Raw genomic sequence first — 19,550 nt, 5'->3', positions numbered from 1 at the left:
TTTTTTAAATAGGACTCTTCAAGGACTTTCTTTCACCTTATGTTTTTGGCACAATGTATTATAATGTTCACACGAGAACTAACGTTAAATTTACTATAAGATGACAGAAAATCCATAAAGAGTTCCATTTAAAAAAAAATATCCTTAGCATTTCTCATTTTCAAAATAAGATGCTAAAACTAGGTAGGGTTTACGCATATGAGTCCTTCGAGGGAAAGGCTTTCCAAGAATGTGTGGGACATATACGTATACATTGTTCTATACATTTAGGGTAAATATCTTATTATAGATACATATGTCATGTTATGGTATTAGACTAGTCAGGGGCAGTTTCACCTTGGCGTAAGGTGGGTTACCTGACCTCCCAAGCTTAAAAATCCTCCGTGGAAGAGTTGAGTGTAGCTCTTTAAAAATCTAAGATGCCTTTAAAAGTTGTCTTCCAACTGATCGACGAATTGCCTTTATGGGCACTGTTCATGGTAGCTGCTAGCCTCATGTCTTTGTATGCATTTCTATGAGCATTTGTCGATAGGCTCACTCAACATTTGTTGGCATCTGACGGCATACTCTTTCAGAAGTTGTTAACATCAGTCGATATGCTCACTCGAAAACTGTTGGCATCTGTCTATGGGTGTACAATATGACTTTTCAAATGTCCTCAGACTTACTAAGGCTAGATGAAATGCCAATTTGCTAAAGGCGTGCGCTATTCTTAATGAACTCCTCCCCCTTTCTGCGGGCACCGCGCCCAAAATAACATTTTTCTGCATTTGCCACTGATTGTAGACTTACAAATTCGTAATTTTCTAAATTTCTAATACATGCATATTTATTAAAAGGGAAATATGTACAAAAGGTTCTCGAATTATTCAATTGCAACACCGTTGAAAAGAGCTGGGCAGCGGATTGCAACACAATATAAAGTTTGGGTGGTTAATTTAAAATAAAAATTACTTTATGTGGTAGTCAAAACTGGAAAAGTTCAAGTGTCGTTTGTGCAATTTTTCCTTATTTAAAATATACCCCAAATGATAAATCTGTTGGCTATCAATCCCATAACACGTCATGTGATGTTGTCGTCACACACCAAAAATTCTTGCCAATCTAAAGGGATAGTTCGAAAACATACCATAATCATACTGTTTGGAATATTTATAAAATTGCAACATATGATCGGTCTGGTTAGCTAAAATCTGAAAAAGAAATAAAGGCCACACCCCAACCCTTAAAGTAGGTTATTTTCAACATCTTAGAAATGAATCGAAAAGGAAACAAAAGAAATAAATAAAATGTGGGTAATAAAAAGTTTATATATAGCTAGGCATTGCACATGGTCCCAGCCATAAAATGAATTTGTGTTTTCCCCAGTGCACCAGCTAGCTAGCTTGCATGCATATCAATGTAAATGAACCAATATTGTGCAGAGGGATGGGGGACTAGACTATGATGTCTCACTCGTTGGGGTTACTAGTAGAGCCCCCAACCCTAAGCAACCATTGACAAAGATCAATACCTAAGCTTTTATAGGGTTTGATCTCATGCCTCTCGTTAAGCCTTACCTGTACTTAGTCATACCTTTATCAAAAGCTTCCCTCTCTTCTCCTCTCCTTTTCCCTTTCTCTTCATCCCACTCTAGACCTAGGGTTAGGGTTTATAGGGTTGCGGGACTTGGGATCACATTAGGTTGGGTCAGTACTACTGTTATCTTCTTATCCATCGGTTCATGATTTTTGTTTACAGAAAAAAGAAAATCAAATTACATGTTACTTACAAGGAATCTGAATTGAAATTATTTTGATTCACTACCAAAATTTATTATTTTCCTGACGAAATTTTATTCGGCTCGGCCGAATCCTTTCCTCTAAAAAGTGTTTTTTTTTTTTTTTTTTTTTTTTTTTGTAGTGATTCTTGGTTTCCTTTTTGTTGACTTAAATAGAATACATAAATTGTTTCACTTCTTAACTTTTAAACATGCTTATTAATATAGATAAAATTTAAAAAAAAATGTTAGTTTACCCTTGAAATATGTAATCAAATACCTAAAAATCATAAATTAGACCAAAATATAGTTAATTCGTTTCCCTTCGACACTTTCCCAATTTCTAAGATGTGGTTCCTTCACATTGATTACACAAAATATTATTATTAGCACGACTTTAATCACCCTTCATGTTCAAACAGTGACGTGACTATATGTATCATATGCGTGCATATAAAGCTTTTTTGCTGGACTACACGTACAATACAAACACACACACACACACATACTCTCTCTCTCAAAAAGTAATGGTTCCACTATAAAACCAATCGATAACATGAAGAGTAGGTTAACCTCTTAGATGCTCTTGCAAGGTTTCTCCTTTCAAGGATATAAGTCCTTCCAAGGTTTCTTCTTTCATCAATGTGGGACTTTTTACCTTCATATCCTTTCACTCCTCCTCATGTGTAGAGAACTTTCAAGTCAAACACGTGGACAACGCGAGTTGAGTGACGTGGAGCACGTGCAACCGTTGGGCTTCATACGTGAGCCAACCTGTTATGACAACATAAAGAAAGTTAAGGTTCCACCATTAAACCAATTAGCAATACGAAGAGTAGCTTAACTTCTTATAAACTCTTGAAAAGTTTCTCATTTCATCAGTGTGAGACTTTTTTACCTTACATCCTCTCATCTCTCTCGTCTTATCCTATCCTCACCGGCCAGTTTAATACTCTTTATTCTCATTTAGTATATATATTTGTATTAACTGTATGCGTATGCATGGACTGATGAAAAGAAAATGCAATTATATAGCAACTGTGTAATTATCATGAGCTAGTAGTATTTGATGCATGTTGTTGTAGAGTGATAGATTTATAGGACCATGCCTCTCAGAAACTTGAATATTGGACCACCCAGTTAAGCAGGCCAAGCTCGCTCTACCCTCCCGTTAGCAGCTATCATGTCTTACATGATGCATCTTCCTCCTCTCTCTATCTCTCTCTCTCTCTCGCTCTCTCTCTCTCTCTCTCTCTCTCTCTCTCTCTCTCTCTCTCTCTCTCTCTCTCTTACATGTCTTATACATGTCTTACATGCATGATTCATCTGCATCTTCATCTTAAAGGAAGTAGTAAAGTAATGTGCTATCAATTTTTTTGCATCTAAATACAGCTCGAAATGGTTAAACAGACAGAAAGACCGAAAGGTTGATCGAGCAGCAATCCTAATTTACATTGCAGATACGGGATCATCTTTTTCCTTTTTCTTTTTTGTGGGCCAAAACAGATTTGAAGTGATTTGTTAACCATATAAGCAGAAGTAGTAATCAAGCACGATATATACAAGTACTAATTTAGCTGCAAATAATTTTCTGAATGCTTAATTTGGGGGCTTAAATAATGGATTAGATCGTGTTTAGGTTTTGACGTCTCGGCGTATAGTGTCAGGGTTTACGAAAATGACAGTTTGGGATGCGTCGAAACAAAATATCAAACCCATTATAGCGGGCTGACAATTACAAGCCTAAAGCCCAAGTTTGGGATTGAATTACAAGCCTAAAGCCCAAGTTTTCTTTTGTCTCAAACTTCCACTAGTGTCTATAAATTATTTTGATACAAGCATAATGGGAAGTGGAGATTTAAGTTAAGTCATACAATAAGCTGATAGAGTAAAATACTTGAAAATTTTCATCCTTAGCTTCAATCCTTCAGTCTTTCTGAAGCTGGAGTGGGTAAAACAGTACTCATTATGGAATTGATCAACAACATTGTCAAAGTTCATGGGGGTGTATCTATTAGGGGAGTCAAACCTAAGATGGATGTCCCGTTTACAATAGACAAGTAATACCAGTCTAAGACCTACTATCCTCTCAGTTACAAGTGAAGGCCAGTTGACTGTAGTACTAATGACCCAATTGTGTCTGTAATTAAAAAAATCTAAAAAACTGAGGTGTATTCAACTAGAATTTTGAGAAAATTTCTTTTTACAAATCTAGGTGTATTTAATCGGGATTTTTAGTGATTATCTGAAACTTTAGGTGTATATTCAATTAGGATTTTAAAGGAGAGTATAACATTTTAGGTGTATTCAATTAGAAATTGATTTTAAAAGATTTTAAAGATGGGGAATTCAAGGGAGTTTGAGAGATTTCGTAATGTATTTTATGCATTCTCAAATCTTACCTCTCTCCTTGAAAATTTGAAGAAATTCACACAAAATATTACATAAATTTATTAAACTCTATCAAAATCCATGAATTTATAAATCATTAAAATCTTTAAAGATCTCAATTGAATACACCCCGCATAAGCTAAAAAAGAAAGAATTGATGCTTCCCCGGATCTTATCAATGCATTTCAATCATGCTCTAGTTTATGTTAATTTTCCGCTAAAATGACATTTGGAACTCCTTGCAAAACTATTCCAACCATATTTTGTAGTTTGCAGATTTATAATGATTGAAAGCCAATAAAAATAAGACGTATCAAAATGTGAGCATTCATCATAAAAATCATTTGTCAATAGAAGGGAGAATCCTACGATTAATTATTCAAGATGCTTCTCTTGGATGCCACTTGGATCCTCACCAATGACATGAATTGATAATAATACAACATTATATCATCTTGCTTTTTAAGTTGTCCCAACAACGAAATAGACTTTCGATGATTGCTCCAGTGGTTAAACTATGTCTCTTCAACCGAATGAGGATCCTCTATGGATCCTCTTTGTGAGGATTCAGAGTATTCTTTAATCTTATCCGTTTATCATAAATTGTGCTGTCAGTTTTCGTCAGGTATTATTTGTGTTCAATTGTAAAAACTTTTAAAATAATTTTTTACCGCACGATGTACGATGAATGAATACTATTAATGAATTTCCGGGATCCTCACAAAGAGAATCCGGAGAATATTATGTTCCGAATTCAAATTTTCTCCCTCCTATCAATAGACTTTTGGGTTTCGACCCACTAAATGAAAACTTAACAATGGACCTTAGAGAGCTAAAATAAACATTCAAACCCAATAGGGCCGAAGGTAGAAAGATTAGGCCTTGAACCAATCAGATTTCCGAAAAGCATATTTTGGGCCCAAACTCCAAAGTCTGTCGAAACAGAGGCAAATAGAAATAGCACCGAATAGTGGGGTTGGGTTGTGTAGGGTTTTAGAAGAGGGGATTTGTACAGAGTTGCCTGTCTCTGTGGGTTGCGGAGGCGAGAGCAGAACAATCAGTCAGATATGGACTCGTTTTCATCACCGTCAGGCGGATCTTCAGGCCAATTCAATCCTGACGCCTTCAAGGACCAGCTTAAGAACCAGCTTGCTCAGGCTTATGCCGAGGAGTTCCTTGAGGTACTTCTCTCTCTATTTCTCCGATTTATGGGGGTTTTAAGTTTAAATCATTATGTTTTGTATTGGGTTTATTTGTAAAGATTTAATCTTTGAGTTGAGGTACAAATTAATTGATTATGTTGTTCACTTGTTTTGTGATTGTTTAAGAATGCTTACCTTCTTTTGTTTGATGTGTAATTTGATTGGGGTACGCAATTCGTAATATCAGTTTAAAACTGCAAATGTAGAGGCATTAAGGTATAAAGTGTTGTTCTTTTGATGCTAGTTGTTTGCGGTGGATCTCTGTTTAGGACTTGCAGTTGAATGGCTGCCCTCCTTATTGTTTGTTGGTTTGATGATCTGAGTACGCGAATACATATTCATGTTTGTTTCGTTTATGAGTGAACTTGTGAATCTTTAATGGAACTTTTGGAGGTATTAAGGATTAAAAATTGTGTTCCTTTAATCCTTTGCTGCCGCGTGGATTTGTTGTAATTGAAGTAAAAGTATTTTGATGAATGAAATAGAAACCCGTCTATCTTTTCTTCGGATTCCTATGTGTTGGAAGTTTGATTGTTTCCAATTTTATTTTTACATGGAAAAGGGACTCTTTTGCTAGAACAGAAGTTGTTGTCCAATGGATTGAAACACAACGGCATTGCTCGTTTATCCTCTTGAGTTTCTTCGGGGTGAGGTTGTCTGGCTATTTGTTTGATGCGTGGTATAGGGACACCCTATGTTTGAAGGAGGGATTTAATCTAAATTTGTTAGAAATGCATTAAAAAAAATTGTTAATGACCATGCAATACGCTGTAGAACTTTCAAAGTTCCATTGAAAGTCCTTTGTTTAGTTTCTTTGTGGTGTTTTAGTAGTAGAATTGTAGTGCTTGATTAGTTCATCAGTAGTCCTTTGTAGTTCTTTGTAATTGATTCTAAAGTTCCTTGGTATTTTGAAATCCCCTTATCCAAACATAGCTTGGTTATTGTTTGGCTACTCAAGAATGAGTAGGAACTCCTACTCAGAACTTTTTGTGTTCGAATTACAGAGCTTTGTGCTTGTGATCGGAAACGTTCACATTATGAATCACTTTGTAAAGATTATCTTTGCAAAAAACTGAATTAAAACTAAGGTTGTTTAGTCAATGTATTGTAGCAAATACATAGACAGTTTAATGCTTTTACCAATTATGTTCATCTGTTTTTATCCAATTCGATGATTAAATGATCTTATTTTTAATTGATTTTTTTCGTCGGTGATCTATATAGAGTGATTTATAATATGAATGGTTCTGATTATAGACACGAAGTTCATGAATCGGCAACAAACAATTTTGATTAGGAACTCCTACTCCTCCTTTAAGTATCCAAGTATTGTTCAATAGCAAATGCTGCTCATCATGCCTATATTTCTTTTCCCCTCTGATTTTCCTTGTGTTTTCCAAGCCTAGGCTATGAGCTAATTAAGACACACACATGTGCAGCGTACATGTATGCATATGTTCCTGAGGCGTCATATGATTAAATATGAGTTACATATTCTTGGGAAGTTACTGTAGGAAAAGTTCCCTAATGTTGGACGTGAACTATGTATTTACTTGCAATCTCAGTTGTGGGCAAATCCCCTACCAAACTGCATGTGAATGTGTTCCTACATAGATAGCTTAGATGAATGTGATGGTCGGTGAGTGTTTCGTATATCTCCATGTGTATGCATATGCTTAGAGATGAGGACCTTTCAAGGTCTTAAAACATTGTCACTCCATCATATGTTTTCTGTACCAAATTTACAGGCGCTGTTATTTGTCACGGTATTGAATACCAAATAAACTTCGTGTTCTTAGTGTTTTTCTATACGCTAGTACCTCTTTTATTTCACTGACTTTTCTTCTCCCAAATCGTTTTCCATTTTTCAGACCCTGAGGTCAAAATGCTTTGATAAGTGCATCACAAAACCGGGAACAAGCATAGGTGGGAGTGAGAGTAGCTGCATCTCTAGATGTATGGATCGCTACATTGAGGCCACTGGCATCATCAGTAAAGCTCTCTTTAGTGCATCCCAATGAGATTGCGGGGTGTAAATTGCTTTCTTGACACAGGTCGATGTTTCCAGAGAAAATTGCTTTCGCGACACAGGTCGATGTTTCCAGAGAAAATTGCTTTCGCTTTGTATTGTATCTCGAAGATAATATTTTCATTGGAACAGATGTTCGATTCACATTACTTGCGGATTTTTGTACTTGAATTTTAGCTATCGAGGCTCTCTTCCTCCGTCCCACGTCCTCTTTCCATATTGTTTTAGATCTATCTGCTCGGTTGGAAGTTCTGTTGATCGATCAAATTATGCTAAAACTATACAACTAATACGTAAGTAACGGATTACCAAATTCTGTGCATCCATTGTGTTTGGTGTTACCTAACGTTTCTTTTTTCTTTTACCTAATAATCTCTGATCTTGTGGCCGAAAAGAAAACCTATGATTTTTTTGCTTTAAAGTTGGCTTGAAAACTTTTGAATGTACTAATACCCCAACGAACCAATATACAACTAGGGCAGTGTTAGGATCAATCGTGTCGGCATATGTACATGCAATTGCTCTGAGTCTGGCCCTTGCTGATTGATCCTCATTCCTCACAATTTGATGCTTATAAGCGATTGAATAAGAAAATATGCATCGTATACTGTTATAGTGACGTCATTCGTTAATAAAATAAAAACATAAATTTTTTTTACTCTATATGTCGATAAGATTGACAAAGCATGAAATCGAATTTTGTTATCCATATCGTTCCTCTTCGCACAATGGTTTAAACCAAAAGGATCACATCCTCTATTTTTTTGGTCTCATTTCTCTGTCTCTGTTTTTCTTTTCTTTTGGCTTACATCGTGGAGATGGTAGGGAATGACCTTTGATATTGTGATGTCACTTTGATTACCTCATTCATAATATCCCGCTGACAGATCTGATTGGCTTGTCATAGTAATTAGATTCTGACTACGATAAAGTATGGGCTACCCCAATTATTATTTTTTTTTTCTTTGGAATAGAAAAGCCTAATTATTTTTTTGTCGGTAAGGTTTTGGAGATTAAAATTTTAAATTAAATGACGTGTCTCTTATAAAAAATAAACATATTAATTATTATTTAGGTAATAATTTAATCGTTAATGTCCACGTCATTCCTTTTTCATTTTGTTTCTTCCTCATGATGGATCCTCTCATGATCCTCTTTGTGAGGATATTAAGAACTCTCACATCCTAACTATTTATCATACATTGTGCACTCGATTTTTGTTAGGTACTATTTTAGTTTAATTTTAAATAAAAAAATTCAAATAATTTTTAAGAATTCAAATCCCACCAAACACTTCACTGTCATTTGTCACCAATGACGAAGCCAACGCATTGATACGTGTTTCTTCTGCCAACTCATTTTTCTACTTTTTGTTGTCCATTTCTTTTGCCAACTCTCTACTGCCGGGCCAATATTATTGATATTGGGACATTCATTTGTTTAATTAATTGATTGCTTTTTTTTTTTGGAAACTTTAATTGATTGATTATTGATTCATTATACAAGACGTTTTAAATTCAAATTTCATCACATGCAAAATAAAACAATTACGTAATTAAATTGTTAACTGATTACAGTTCCACATATTACTATGCATGCTACAATTTGTGTGAAAATAAATTGAGACGGAAAGAAAGATACGTCTCTAAAATCATACACAGTTCGTTTTTATTCAACTTTTTCTTAAGCTTTCAAAATTAAAAACAAAACTATGTAAATTGAATTCAATATTTTCAGCCGTATGTTTCCTCTTATCAAAACAAAACTGTCAAATATGACATCTAATTCAAATGAAATTACGTTGTTATATATATACAGGAAACCTTTAAGGGAAGGGATTCTCATTTTTTTTTATAAAAATAGGGATTAGTTGTAAGGTCCACATCACGTCAAACTTTAACGATTCCAACCGTCTATTTTTCAAGTTGCACCTCATAGATCATCCTTGCAAAATATTAATCAAATCAGAAATGTTTAAGACATCTAATTGAGTTTAAAGAAATTAATGAATACTTTTTATATAAGAAACAATGAAATTTTATCTTGATAATTAAATAGGCAAATGAGACTTACAAAATAGACGGTTCATATAGTTAAAGTTCGATGTGATGTGGGCCCCACACCTAATCCTCCTTTAAAAAAATGAAAATCCCTTTGCATAAAGGGCGTGTATATATATATATAGGGGTGTGCTATCCACACACCCTTTTTTACTTCTCCCACACTTTTTTAGTTTTCAGACATCGGATCGGATGAATTAAAGAAGATCAACGGACAGAAATTAATAAGGGGTGTGTGAGAAGTAAAAAGGGGTGTGTGCACCCCTATATATATATTTGACAAATATTTTTACACTCTTTTTAAGCCCTTAGATCACATGACATTCAAGGGCTCTTATTTATTCATCAAATGACATGAATGCTTATGTGGATTTTAACTAACATTAAAGAAGAAAAAAAACTAAAAAGCCATAAAATCTGACTTTTATATTTTATATATTTTATATTTTTTGTTTTTTGTTTTGTTTTATTTTATCCTTAATATTAGTTAAAATCCACGTAAGCATCCATGTCATTTAATGAATAAATAAGAACCATTGGATGTTATGTAATCAAAAGGCTTAAAAAGAATGTACAAGTATTTGTAAAAATATTTGTCCCTTAATCTTATCTCATATATATATATATCATAATAGTATTTCCCTTACTGTTTCGAAAGTACCTTTTTTTTATTTATGAGAAATATTAAGAAGACTCTCTTGAGATTATTTATGAATTTTTCGCTGCTTAATATTTCTGACACAATATTTACAATATTGACACGAGAATTGACGTTAAACTGTGAGGTATAGAGAATTAATAAAAAATCTCCTTCGCATTTCTCTTCTATTAAATTGAGGCTTTTTAGGTAAAATGGTCCCTAAAATTTTCATAACACATAACTTTGGTCTCTGAGATTTAAAATCAATAGAAGTGGTCCATGAGATTGTCCAACATCCATTATTTTGGTCATTCCATTAAAAAACTCATTTAAGTGGTCCCTGAGTTTTTTAATGAAATGATCAAAATGATGGATGGTGAACAATTTCATGGACTAAAGTTATGTGTTATGCAAATCTCAGGGATCAAAATTATGTGTTATGCAAATCTCCGGGACCAAAGTTATGTATTGTACCCTTAACTTAACGGAGTTTTTTAACGGAAGAACTAAAATAATGGATGGTGAACAATCTCATGGATCACTTCTATTGATTTTAAATCTCAAAAATCAAAGTTATGTATTATGCAAATCTCATGAATCATTTTAACTAAAAAACTTTGAATATTCCTTTAAGCAAACAAATTGCATTAGTGAATGACATAGCAGGAAGATGTTATTTGCTTACCCCACATAGATCTGTCTGTACTCCATAGTGAGAAGGTGGTGGATCTCCATCACACGCGTCAGCAACAGTTGGTGCATGCCGACCTAACAACTAGAACAACCAATCCCAACTCATTTTTTGTGGCCGAACATCCAAACTCAACTCACGGAACGGAGAGACACGTACAATATACATCTATATAACTAATGGTTTCTTTGCATTGCTACATCTTTACGGAGAAAGGGCAAATGGGTAGGATAGACGAGAAAGACACACCTATTATGTTATGTGATGAGAGAGATATGTGAGACAGATGTACTTTATAGTTAAAGGGCATATGCTTATGATAGCTTAAATATAAAGATATATTACATAATAAGAGAGAAAATAAACTATACTTCAACTAAATAAAAAAATAATTTGTTTTCGTCAATTTAATTTATGCAAAACACGTGAAGAGAGATACAAGAAAAAGTTACACTCAAATGTACAACACACAATAAATTCTGTATGGATTTTTGTAGTGTTGAACACGAGAGGCATGTTCTTAAACTATCACATGTACTATAAGGGCTGTAGAAAGTAAGCTCACATGAGAAGGCAAGACTGATGCGAATTATTTGTCAACACGATAAAGATTAAAGAGCTGATGACTTAAATCATGTTTAACAAGCTAAACAATTGCTCAGCGGAGCCTTATAATTATACAAGTAATAATCTGACTTTGACTTCTATAATTTTATGTAGATTTAAAAAAAAAATTTCTAAACTTTTCACGTATCAAAGCACGGATAATATTAGGGAGATCAAATTTTAAAATTAAATTTACAAACCAAATAATGTGTCACAAATAAAAAATAAGCACGTTAATCAAGACTTAAATAATAATTCAATCATCAATATTCACATTGTTTGGTTTACAAAATTTAACTTAGAAATTTGATCTCTCTATCAATTACCCTTCAAGGCATATATATATATAGTTCTTAAACTAATGTGACAATTTTGGGTAAGAAAACATTTTCTATATAATAGTGCTTCCTCATATTCTATAAAAATGGATAGGGATCCAAAGCCCCGTTCACTAAACCTGCAAGTTTCCTTAGTTTTGCAACTTTTCTCTTCAGTCGTAAGCAAAATGGCTTCCACAACAAAGCTACTGCTCACAGACCTCATGTCTGGTATGAACCATGTCCCTTCAAACTACATCAGACCCTTCTCTGACCGTCCAAATCTCACTGATGTTCAGACGTCAGATGCCTCCTCCATTCCTCTCATTGATCTCAAGGACCTCCATAGCCCCAAGCACTCTGATATTATCCAACAGATTGGTCTAGCATGCCAAACTGATGGTTTCTTCCAGGTAATACTTAACACACATGCGCACACACACATATGTATATACTTCGGACAACTTTATACTTAATTACATGTTTAGTCTGAGTATGTATATGAGTGCTATTAGTCTTATTATATAAAGGAAAAATTAGTTTCCAGTCCCTAGTATCTAATGTCCATTAATTAAGACCTTATCAGTTTTTAGATTTTGATCAAAGTCCCTATCATTAATATATTAATGAATTACATGTAAGTTACATAATTTTTATAAAAAAAAAAGTAATTGATTTAGAGTTTTAATACTCACACCCTTATTAAACTCTTAATTAATTTTCAATTCAAACATTTCCCAAATAAAAATAAATAAAATTAGAATAAGTTTGTACCCATTAAATTTTTATAAAAAAAAATTCAATTTTTTAAGCTTATATGTATCCATTCTTAAATATACCAATATGTTAAAAATGTACCCATTTTTTTTTATATAAAATTTCATTCAATCTTTTCTCTAATCCATTTTTAAACTTATATGGATACATTCTATTTTCGTTGATTTGAGAATGTATCCATGTCAAGTTTAATAGAAGAAATTTAATAATGTTATTAAGGCTTTTTTTTTTTGTGCTTTTGAAAAATGTACCCATGCTTTGGTACAATAATTTTTTGGTTAGTTTTGATGAACGTACCCATGTATATATATACACACACACACACACATATATACATATACACACACACACACAAAAAATATATTGGAGAGTATAATTCATCTTTAATATTTTTAATCCCATAAAATATGGGTTTCATTTAAAATCTCATTAATATAAATAACTACAAATTATATTTTTAATTTAAAAATATAATAACCTACATAAAAATATATTATTACTGTAACATCCCACATCGCCAAGGGGAGTGATCCTTAAATGCATATTCTCATCCCTATCTAGCACGAGGCCTTTTGGGAGCTCATTGGCTTCGGGTTCCATAGGAACTCCTAAGTTAAGCGAGAAGGAGGCTAGAACACTCACAGGATAGGTGATCCACTGAGAAGTTGCTCGTGAGTTCCCAAAAATAAAACCATGAGGGAATGGTAAGCCAAAAGCGGATAATATCGTGCTACGGTGGTGGAACGGGCCCGGGAAGTGGTCCACCCCAGGCCGGGATGTGACAATTACATTAATGTGAGGGACTTCAATCAAAAGTTAAAAACCACAAAGGTTTCAATCAAAGAACATTGGTAGTTAAGAACCGCATTCAAAGTGTCCTTTATATAAAATAACTAAATTATGCACCAACCTTTTTATTACCAGGTGAAAAATCATGGAGTTCCAGAGACAATGATAAAAAACATGTTGAGTATAGCAAGAGAGTTTTTCAAATTTCCAGAAAGTGAGAGGTTGAAGATGTACTCAGATGACCCTTTTAAGACCACCAGGCTCTCCACCAGTTTCAATGTCAAGACTGAAAAATTGTCCAACTGGAGGGACTTCCTTAGACTGCATTGCTTCCCACTTCAAGACTATGTCCAAGAATGGCCTAACAATCCCCCGTTGTTCAGGTAAATAGGGGGTGCCTCTTTCTCATCGTCTTCTGTTAGTACTCAAATATTCAAACCGACTAACGTTCTCTTACCAGACTTATATTTGTCAGAATCTAAACAAATATACATAGTCTAACAAGAACATATTATCCAAATTAAATTCATTAACTTAGTTAAATAGGGGTGCGGCACTCCTTTGTTTGCGAAACAAATGCTCATGTCAAAATTGAATATGAACTAGAGATTTTGACAAAAAACCAACTAATGATCTAAATTCACAGTGTGACAAGAGAACATTGCTCTGCAAGAGTTATTTTATTAATAAATTAAGTCATACAATTGAATGAGCTGGCACTTTGTTTGTTCACAGGGAGCAAGTGGGTGAGTACTGCACAAGTGTGAGAGGATTAGTGCTGAGATTGCTTGAGGCCATATCAGAGAGCTTGGGCTTGGAAAAGAACTATATTGTTAAGGCATTGGGAAAGCAAGGACAGCATATGGCTTTGAATTACTATCCACCATGTCCACAGCCAGAGCTGACTTATGGATTGCCTGGACATACTGACGCTAACCTAATTACCATCCTTCTCCAAGATGAGGTGCCTGGGTTGCAGGTCTTTAGAAATGGCAAGTGGGTTGCTGTCAACCCCATTCCCAACACTTTCATTGTCAATATTGGTGATATGATGCAGGTATACATTATATCCGTCTAAATATCGAAAATTTTACTATGTTTCAGTGTATCCTATTAAGCGAGATTTTTGGCCATTAAATTTTAGTTATTGGATTCACAATGAAGTATCTAATGGCTAAAAGACCATCTATGATCTAGTGCATAGAATTTCTAAAAGCATGTCAAAAAGTCTCCCAAAATATTTTTCATTAGCTAATTTATCTCTGTCACGGTGTGCGTGAAATCTTAATTTTTTTTTATCTTTGTTCTCACGTAATTTGTTACATGAGGAGAGAAATAATAGATGATTGCATCACGCTCTGAGATGGTTAAACTCATTTATCCCTAGCAAGGGAAACTTTTCCAAGTAGTGGGACAAAATTTTTGTGACATGTACATGAGTAAACTGTTAATTGAAGTTTAACTTTTTTTACCATTTTAATTGGTATTAGGTAATTAGCAACAGTAGGTACAAGAGTGTGCTGCATAGGGCTGTGGTAAATTGTAATTCGGAGAGGATATCGATCCCAACTTTCTACTGTCCAGCACCAGATGCAATGATTGGGCCTGCCAGGGAGCTCATCAACCATGACCATCCAGCCATGTTCAGAAACTTCACATATGCTGAATACTTCGAAAAATTCTGGAATAGAGGACTTGCAACTGAGTGTTGCTTAGACTTGTTCAAACCCACATGAACATGTTACGTCTTTTTTTAAAGACAAAAAATTACCTTAAAAAATGGTTTATTTATGTGGAATAGATATTGAAATTATTTCGACCCTTGATTTTTCTTAGGTTTATTAATATATATGCGAATTCAAATTACAATTTATTAAATATGACTGATATTGATATTATTGATGTTGATTCGAATTTGCTACAACTATTAGTTTTATTTGAGAATATGGCTCAAGGCCATGACTGAAGAGCTCCTTACTCGGTTCAATCACGAATTGCCATGTGCAATGTTTTTAGTTAACATCCAAGTATTCAAACTCAATAAATAGTTATTTAACTCATTAAGGGTATTTTTGTTTGGCCTCATTAGGTGGGATTGGACTGAACTAGACTCCTTAGTAGTGTAGTCCCATGTTTGGTCTATGTTGGGATTGAGTTAAATGAGACTAGGGGGGATTCACGTGAACTATCGGCCTCACTAGAAGTTCTTGGCGAGACCTGAGTATTTATCAATTATAACCAAAATTTACCCTCTAAATTGACAAATGTTAGTTTTTACAAATTCTTTCAAATATAGCCAAAAATCTGATTGAATTGACCTAAACACCCATAAAATTAAAACTCGTGTTATTGGGATGCTCCCTCACCATCTCTTCTTCATCTTCTTCTTCTATCCAATAAACCAAGTCTTCAAGCCAAGCCCTATTTCGACAACTTTAAACATACACACCAAAACCTAATTCGGTTTCTTCCTAATTTGTAGGTAGCCTGATGGGAACTTCCATCCTTTTGGGTTAAACAATTTTACAAAATAATAATACTTTATTATATTGTAGATCCTAAGGCCAAACAACCACTATGATTCCCTCACCAAAAATTGAAATTCAATAACAAAATAGCAATAAAAGAAAAGAAATTGAACATAAAACTAAGGAAACAAGCTTAAATATACCAATCAAATTGAAAAGACGAATTTTAACTCCAAAAAAAAAAAAGACATGGTATACCTTAAAAGTTAAAACCTAATTGCAAGAAACTGACGCCAATATATTCGAACTCATAACTGTATGTAATGCAAAACGACAAAGAGATAGAGGAGATGTCAAAAAACACACAAGGCTTGACAGAAAAATGATAGAAGAGCAATGCTCAATTCTTCATTACCATAAAATTATAATTCCAAATTGTCTCTTTTAGCATATCAAACTCCCTCCCTAATATACTAGTGTGCCAAAACATCTTCATCAATGCAAATACAACTCCCTAAGCCACCGAAACATATTAAATGACAATTGTTCCACCTAGCCACTTAATTTACAACACAACTTACAATGTGTTGATGCACAAAATCAGTGAGGACTTTGGTACAACAGAAAGTGTCAAGTTTGTGACCTTCGCTAGATTGCTCCGGTCACTAGTGTGGATAAGTATGTAAATGGATAGAGATAGGGAAGCAAACACAAGATGTACGTGGTTCACTAAAATTGGCTACGTCCACGGAGTAGAGGAGTTCTCATTAATTGTGAAGGGTTTACACAAGTACATAGGTTCAAGATTTCCTTTAGTGAGTACTAGTGAATGATTTAGTACAAATGACATTAGGAAATATTGTGAGAGAATGATCTCTATTTATAGAAAAGAGTTTCTAGTTTCATTCTGACATTAACACGTGTCGTGTTATGATTGGCTTCTGATGTTGACACGTGTCATGTTATGATTGGCTTCTGATGTCGACACGTGTCGCGCTGTGATTGGCCTCCTGGTTGGAGGGAAACTCTGCTGGGTCCTTGACGATATAACGTTGACTGGTGCTCAGTAGTTTCGGGATTGGTCAAGTATGGTACAAACAGTGCTCTCGTAAGTTCCCGAGTAAGGGAAACTCTTCGGTTGGGGACTTGCAAGATCCAAGCCATTGAGTAATCACGAAACTTCTAAGTACCGAAGTGTGGTATCATTTTCGCTTGCCTTATTTGTCTCATATGTAAATGTGGCATCTTCTCTGGAAGTACTTTTCCTCCATCCAAGGGTGGTATCTTTAACCGATGAAGATGCACAAAGTAATGTATCAATTTCACTTGAAGCTTACTTGTAGCTTTGGGCTTCGTCAAGTGCGATATAAACCCTATAGTAGGAATCCCACAAGTCGTCGAGCTAGGAGATTTGCCGAAGGAGTAACGGACAAGGTAAGCAATCAGACTTCCAAGCAAGCAACCTGGATTGGAGGTTTGACTTCAGCTTTCGGTTGATTATTCTCCTTCTCATTGTGTTGTAAACAACAACAAAGATAAGGAGAAGAAAATGGAGAAGAGATGATATAAGATACTTTTGCTTTTGAAGAAGTAACTTTCCACAGACTTATTCTTGAACTGAGCTGGAGGGTTTTCTGGTTTCCTCTAGAGTATAAGGCTGACTCAAGAATTTGAGGGTCAAAACAAATCCATCAAATATAGAGTACATTCGACCCTGATGATATGAGATACTTTTGCTGTTGACAAAGTAATAGATGTATCGGCACGTGTTTTGTTACGCTTCTCTCCACATGCTTCTTTGTATACTTCTCACTTGTCCTATCTGTTCTTCAGACAGATGTGTTATCTTCTCTGGAAACATAAGATGTTGAAGATGAGTACTCGAGAGCAATGCCAGGTAAGTAATCAGGCAAGGGGTTCCAAGCAATCAGTTCCTGACTAGAAGCTTGAATCTAACTGCTGACTGATTGCTCTCTTTCTCATTGTCTTGCAGGTAAGAACAAGGCCAAAGGAAAAGATAAGGAAAAATCATGATATGGGATACTTTTGCTTTTACTTCTTGATGTATGAGATACTCTTGCTTTGGTTTGGCTTGTTTGCAGAGGTATTATTGGAATGAAAAGAAGCTGAGTATTTCGAAAGACTCTGCTGAGAGTGCCCTCTCGGATGTGAAGAAAAGTTGAGCATTTTTTTATATTTGCAGGTTTGCCTGGCTGTGGGGGATGGAGGTCGACATATATAGAAGTCTCCCTAACAATAAGTAGTAGTGTTATTCCTTTACCCTTCTTGGTCATAGCAATGTAGTGGGAGCTGTAAGCTTCACGTGTTTTAACTTTGTCAGAGCATTTTGAAAAAGTGGTATGTGGTATCTGGAAAGATGATGTTGTGTGTGAAGATTACAGATAAGCTTTATGCAAGGAAATCTGGCTCTTGAAGTTCAGAAAGCGGTGCCTCTTCGATTTTCGAACAAGCAATCTTGTCGGGGATCTGGCTCTCAAGATTCAGAGAACGGTGCCTCTTCAATTTTTGAGAAAGCAATCTTGTTGGGAGTCTGACTCTAGAGATTCAGATAGCAGTGTCTCTTCAATTTTTGATAAAGTAATCCTGTTGGGAGTGTTTCCTCGAATGTTAGTAAAGGTTGAGCATTTTTGCCAGTCTGCCTTGCCACGGAGCATGGAGGTTGACACACATAGAGACTTTCTAGTTATCAAGCAGTGATGTTGTTCCTTTACCCTTGTAGGTAATAATAGGGTAGCTGGACCTTCAAAATTTATATGTCTAAACTTTGTCAGAGATCTTTGGCAAAGTTATCTGTGGTACCCGATGAGCTGATGTTGCGTGTAGAAAGTGGTGCTTCTTCGGAATCCGGAGTGTGGTGCCTTTTCGATTTTTGAACCAACGACCATGTTGCCCTTTCTTTTATAAGGGCACCAATTGTGTGCAAGAAGTATATTCAAAGAGTTATTACTTGTAGGAATTTTCCCTTTACTTCAGAGATTTATTGCACCTCATTTATCCTTCATCATTTCTGAGAATGTTTGGCCCATCCGACTGTTGTTTTGACTTGAACTTTGGTGAAGAGGCAGACATGCCTTCTCAAGACAACATATGACGCCCATCCTTCTTATCCCCTACTGGTCCTCTTACCATTGGGGACTCTTTAATGAAGAATGATATAACCGCTGGGGTGGTGGCCAGGAACTTTCTCACTCCCAAAGATAACAGACTACTTTCCAAACAGTCTGATGAGTTGGCTGTTAAGGATTATCTGGCTCTCAATGTTCAATGTGCAGGTTCTGTGTCTAATATGGCCCAACACCTATTTGCTCGAACCCGCCAAGTTGAATCATTGGCGACTGAAGTGATAAGTCTCAAACAGGAGATCAAAGGGCTCAAGCATGAGAATAAACAATTGCACATGCTCACACATGACTATGCTACAAACATGAAGAGGAAGCTCGACCAGTTGCAGGAATCTAATGGTCAGATTTTACTTGATTATCAGAGGTTTGTGGGTTTGTTCCAAAGATAATTATTGCCTTCGTCTTCTAGGGCTGTATCGCGTAATGAAGCTCTAAATGATCAACCTTCAGTGCTTCATTCTTCTGGGGTTTTGCCTAGTACTGAGGCTCCAAATAATCACCCTCTGGTGCCTCCTCTTTCTGGGGCTCTGCCGACTGCTGAGACTTATCCTGAGCAACCTTTATGAAGGCTCCCTCTTGTTTGTTTATTTTGATTCATGTATATGTACATATTTGTAACTTATCGGAGATATCAATAAACAAACTTTGCTTTATTTCAACGTATTGTGTTATATACAC

At 35.2% G+C, this 19,550-nt stretch overlaps 2 protein-coding genes across 2 annotated transcripts; both read left to right on the top strand.

Moving 5' to 3' along the window:
• The first annotated feature begins 5,123 nt into the window (after positions 1-5,123).
• Positions 5,124-7,585, top strand: LOC126626536 (mitochondrial import inner membrane translocase subunit Tim13-like). The gene is made up of 3 exons (XM_050295897.1): positions 5,124-5,331; positions 7,224-7,406; positions 7,444-7,585. Exons 1-2 carry the CDS (start codon positions 5,218-5,220, stop codon positions 7,371-7,373), a joined length of 264 nt encoding a protein of 87 aa, XP_050151854.1. The 5' UTR covers positions 5,124-5,217; the 3' UTR covers positions 7,374-7,406; positions 7,444-7,585.
• Positions 7,586-11,794: 4,209 nt separating this feature from the next.
• On the top strand, positions 11,795-15,159 carry LOC126626530 (protein DMR6-LIKE OXYGENASE 2-like). Its single transcript, XM_050295891.1, has 4 exons — positions 11,795-12,108; positions 13,397-13,644; positions 13,997-14,318; positions 14,752-15,159. Exons 1-4 carry the CDS (start codon positions 11,803-11,805, stop codon positions 14,995-14,997), a joined length of 1,122 nt encoding a protein of 373 aa, XP_050151848.1. The 5' UTR covers positions 11,795-11,802; the 3' UTR covers positions 14,998-15,159.
• The last annotated feature ends 4,391 nt before the right edge of the window (positions 15,160-19,550 follow it).

This window comes from Malus sylvestris, chromosome 6, assembly GCF_916048215.2.
Source record: "Malus sylvestris chromosome 6, drMalSylv7.2, whole genome shotgun sequence".
NCBI lineage: Eukaryota > Viridiplantae > Streptophyta > Magnoliopsida > Rosales > Rosaceae > Malus > Malus sylvestris.
Note: the sequence above shows the minus strand (reverse complement) of the source record. Positions and strands in the feature narration are given on the sequence as shown.

What these genes read in the sequence shown, in the direction of transcription:
- LOC126626536 (XM_050295897.1), top strand. Translation starts at nt 5,218, where the DNA reads ATGGACTCGTTTTCATCACCGTCAGGCGGATCTTCAGGCCAATTCAAT. An exon ending in ATGCCGAGGAGTTCCTTGAG is followed by an intron (nt 5,332 to 7,223) that starts GTACTTCTCTCT and finishes TCCATTTTTCAG; the next exon opens with ACCCTGAGGTCAAAATGCTT.
- LOC126626530 (XM_050295891.1), top strand. Translation starts at nt 11,803, where the DNA reads ATGGATAGGGATCCAAAGCCCCGTTCACTAAACCTGCAAGTTTCCTTA. An exon ending in AAACTGATGGTTTCTTCCAG is followed by an intron (nt 12,109 to 13,396) that starts GTAATACTTAAC and finishes TTTTATTACCAG; the next exon opens with GTGAAAAATCATGGAGTTCC. An exon ending in AACAATCCCCCGTTGTTCAG is followed by an intron (nt 13,645 to 13,996) that starts GTAAATAGGGGG and finishes GTTTGTTCACAG; the next exon opens with GGAGCAAGTGGGTGAGTACT.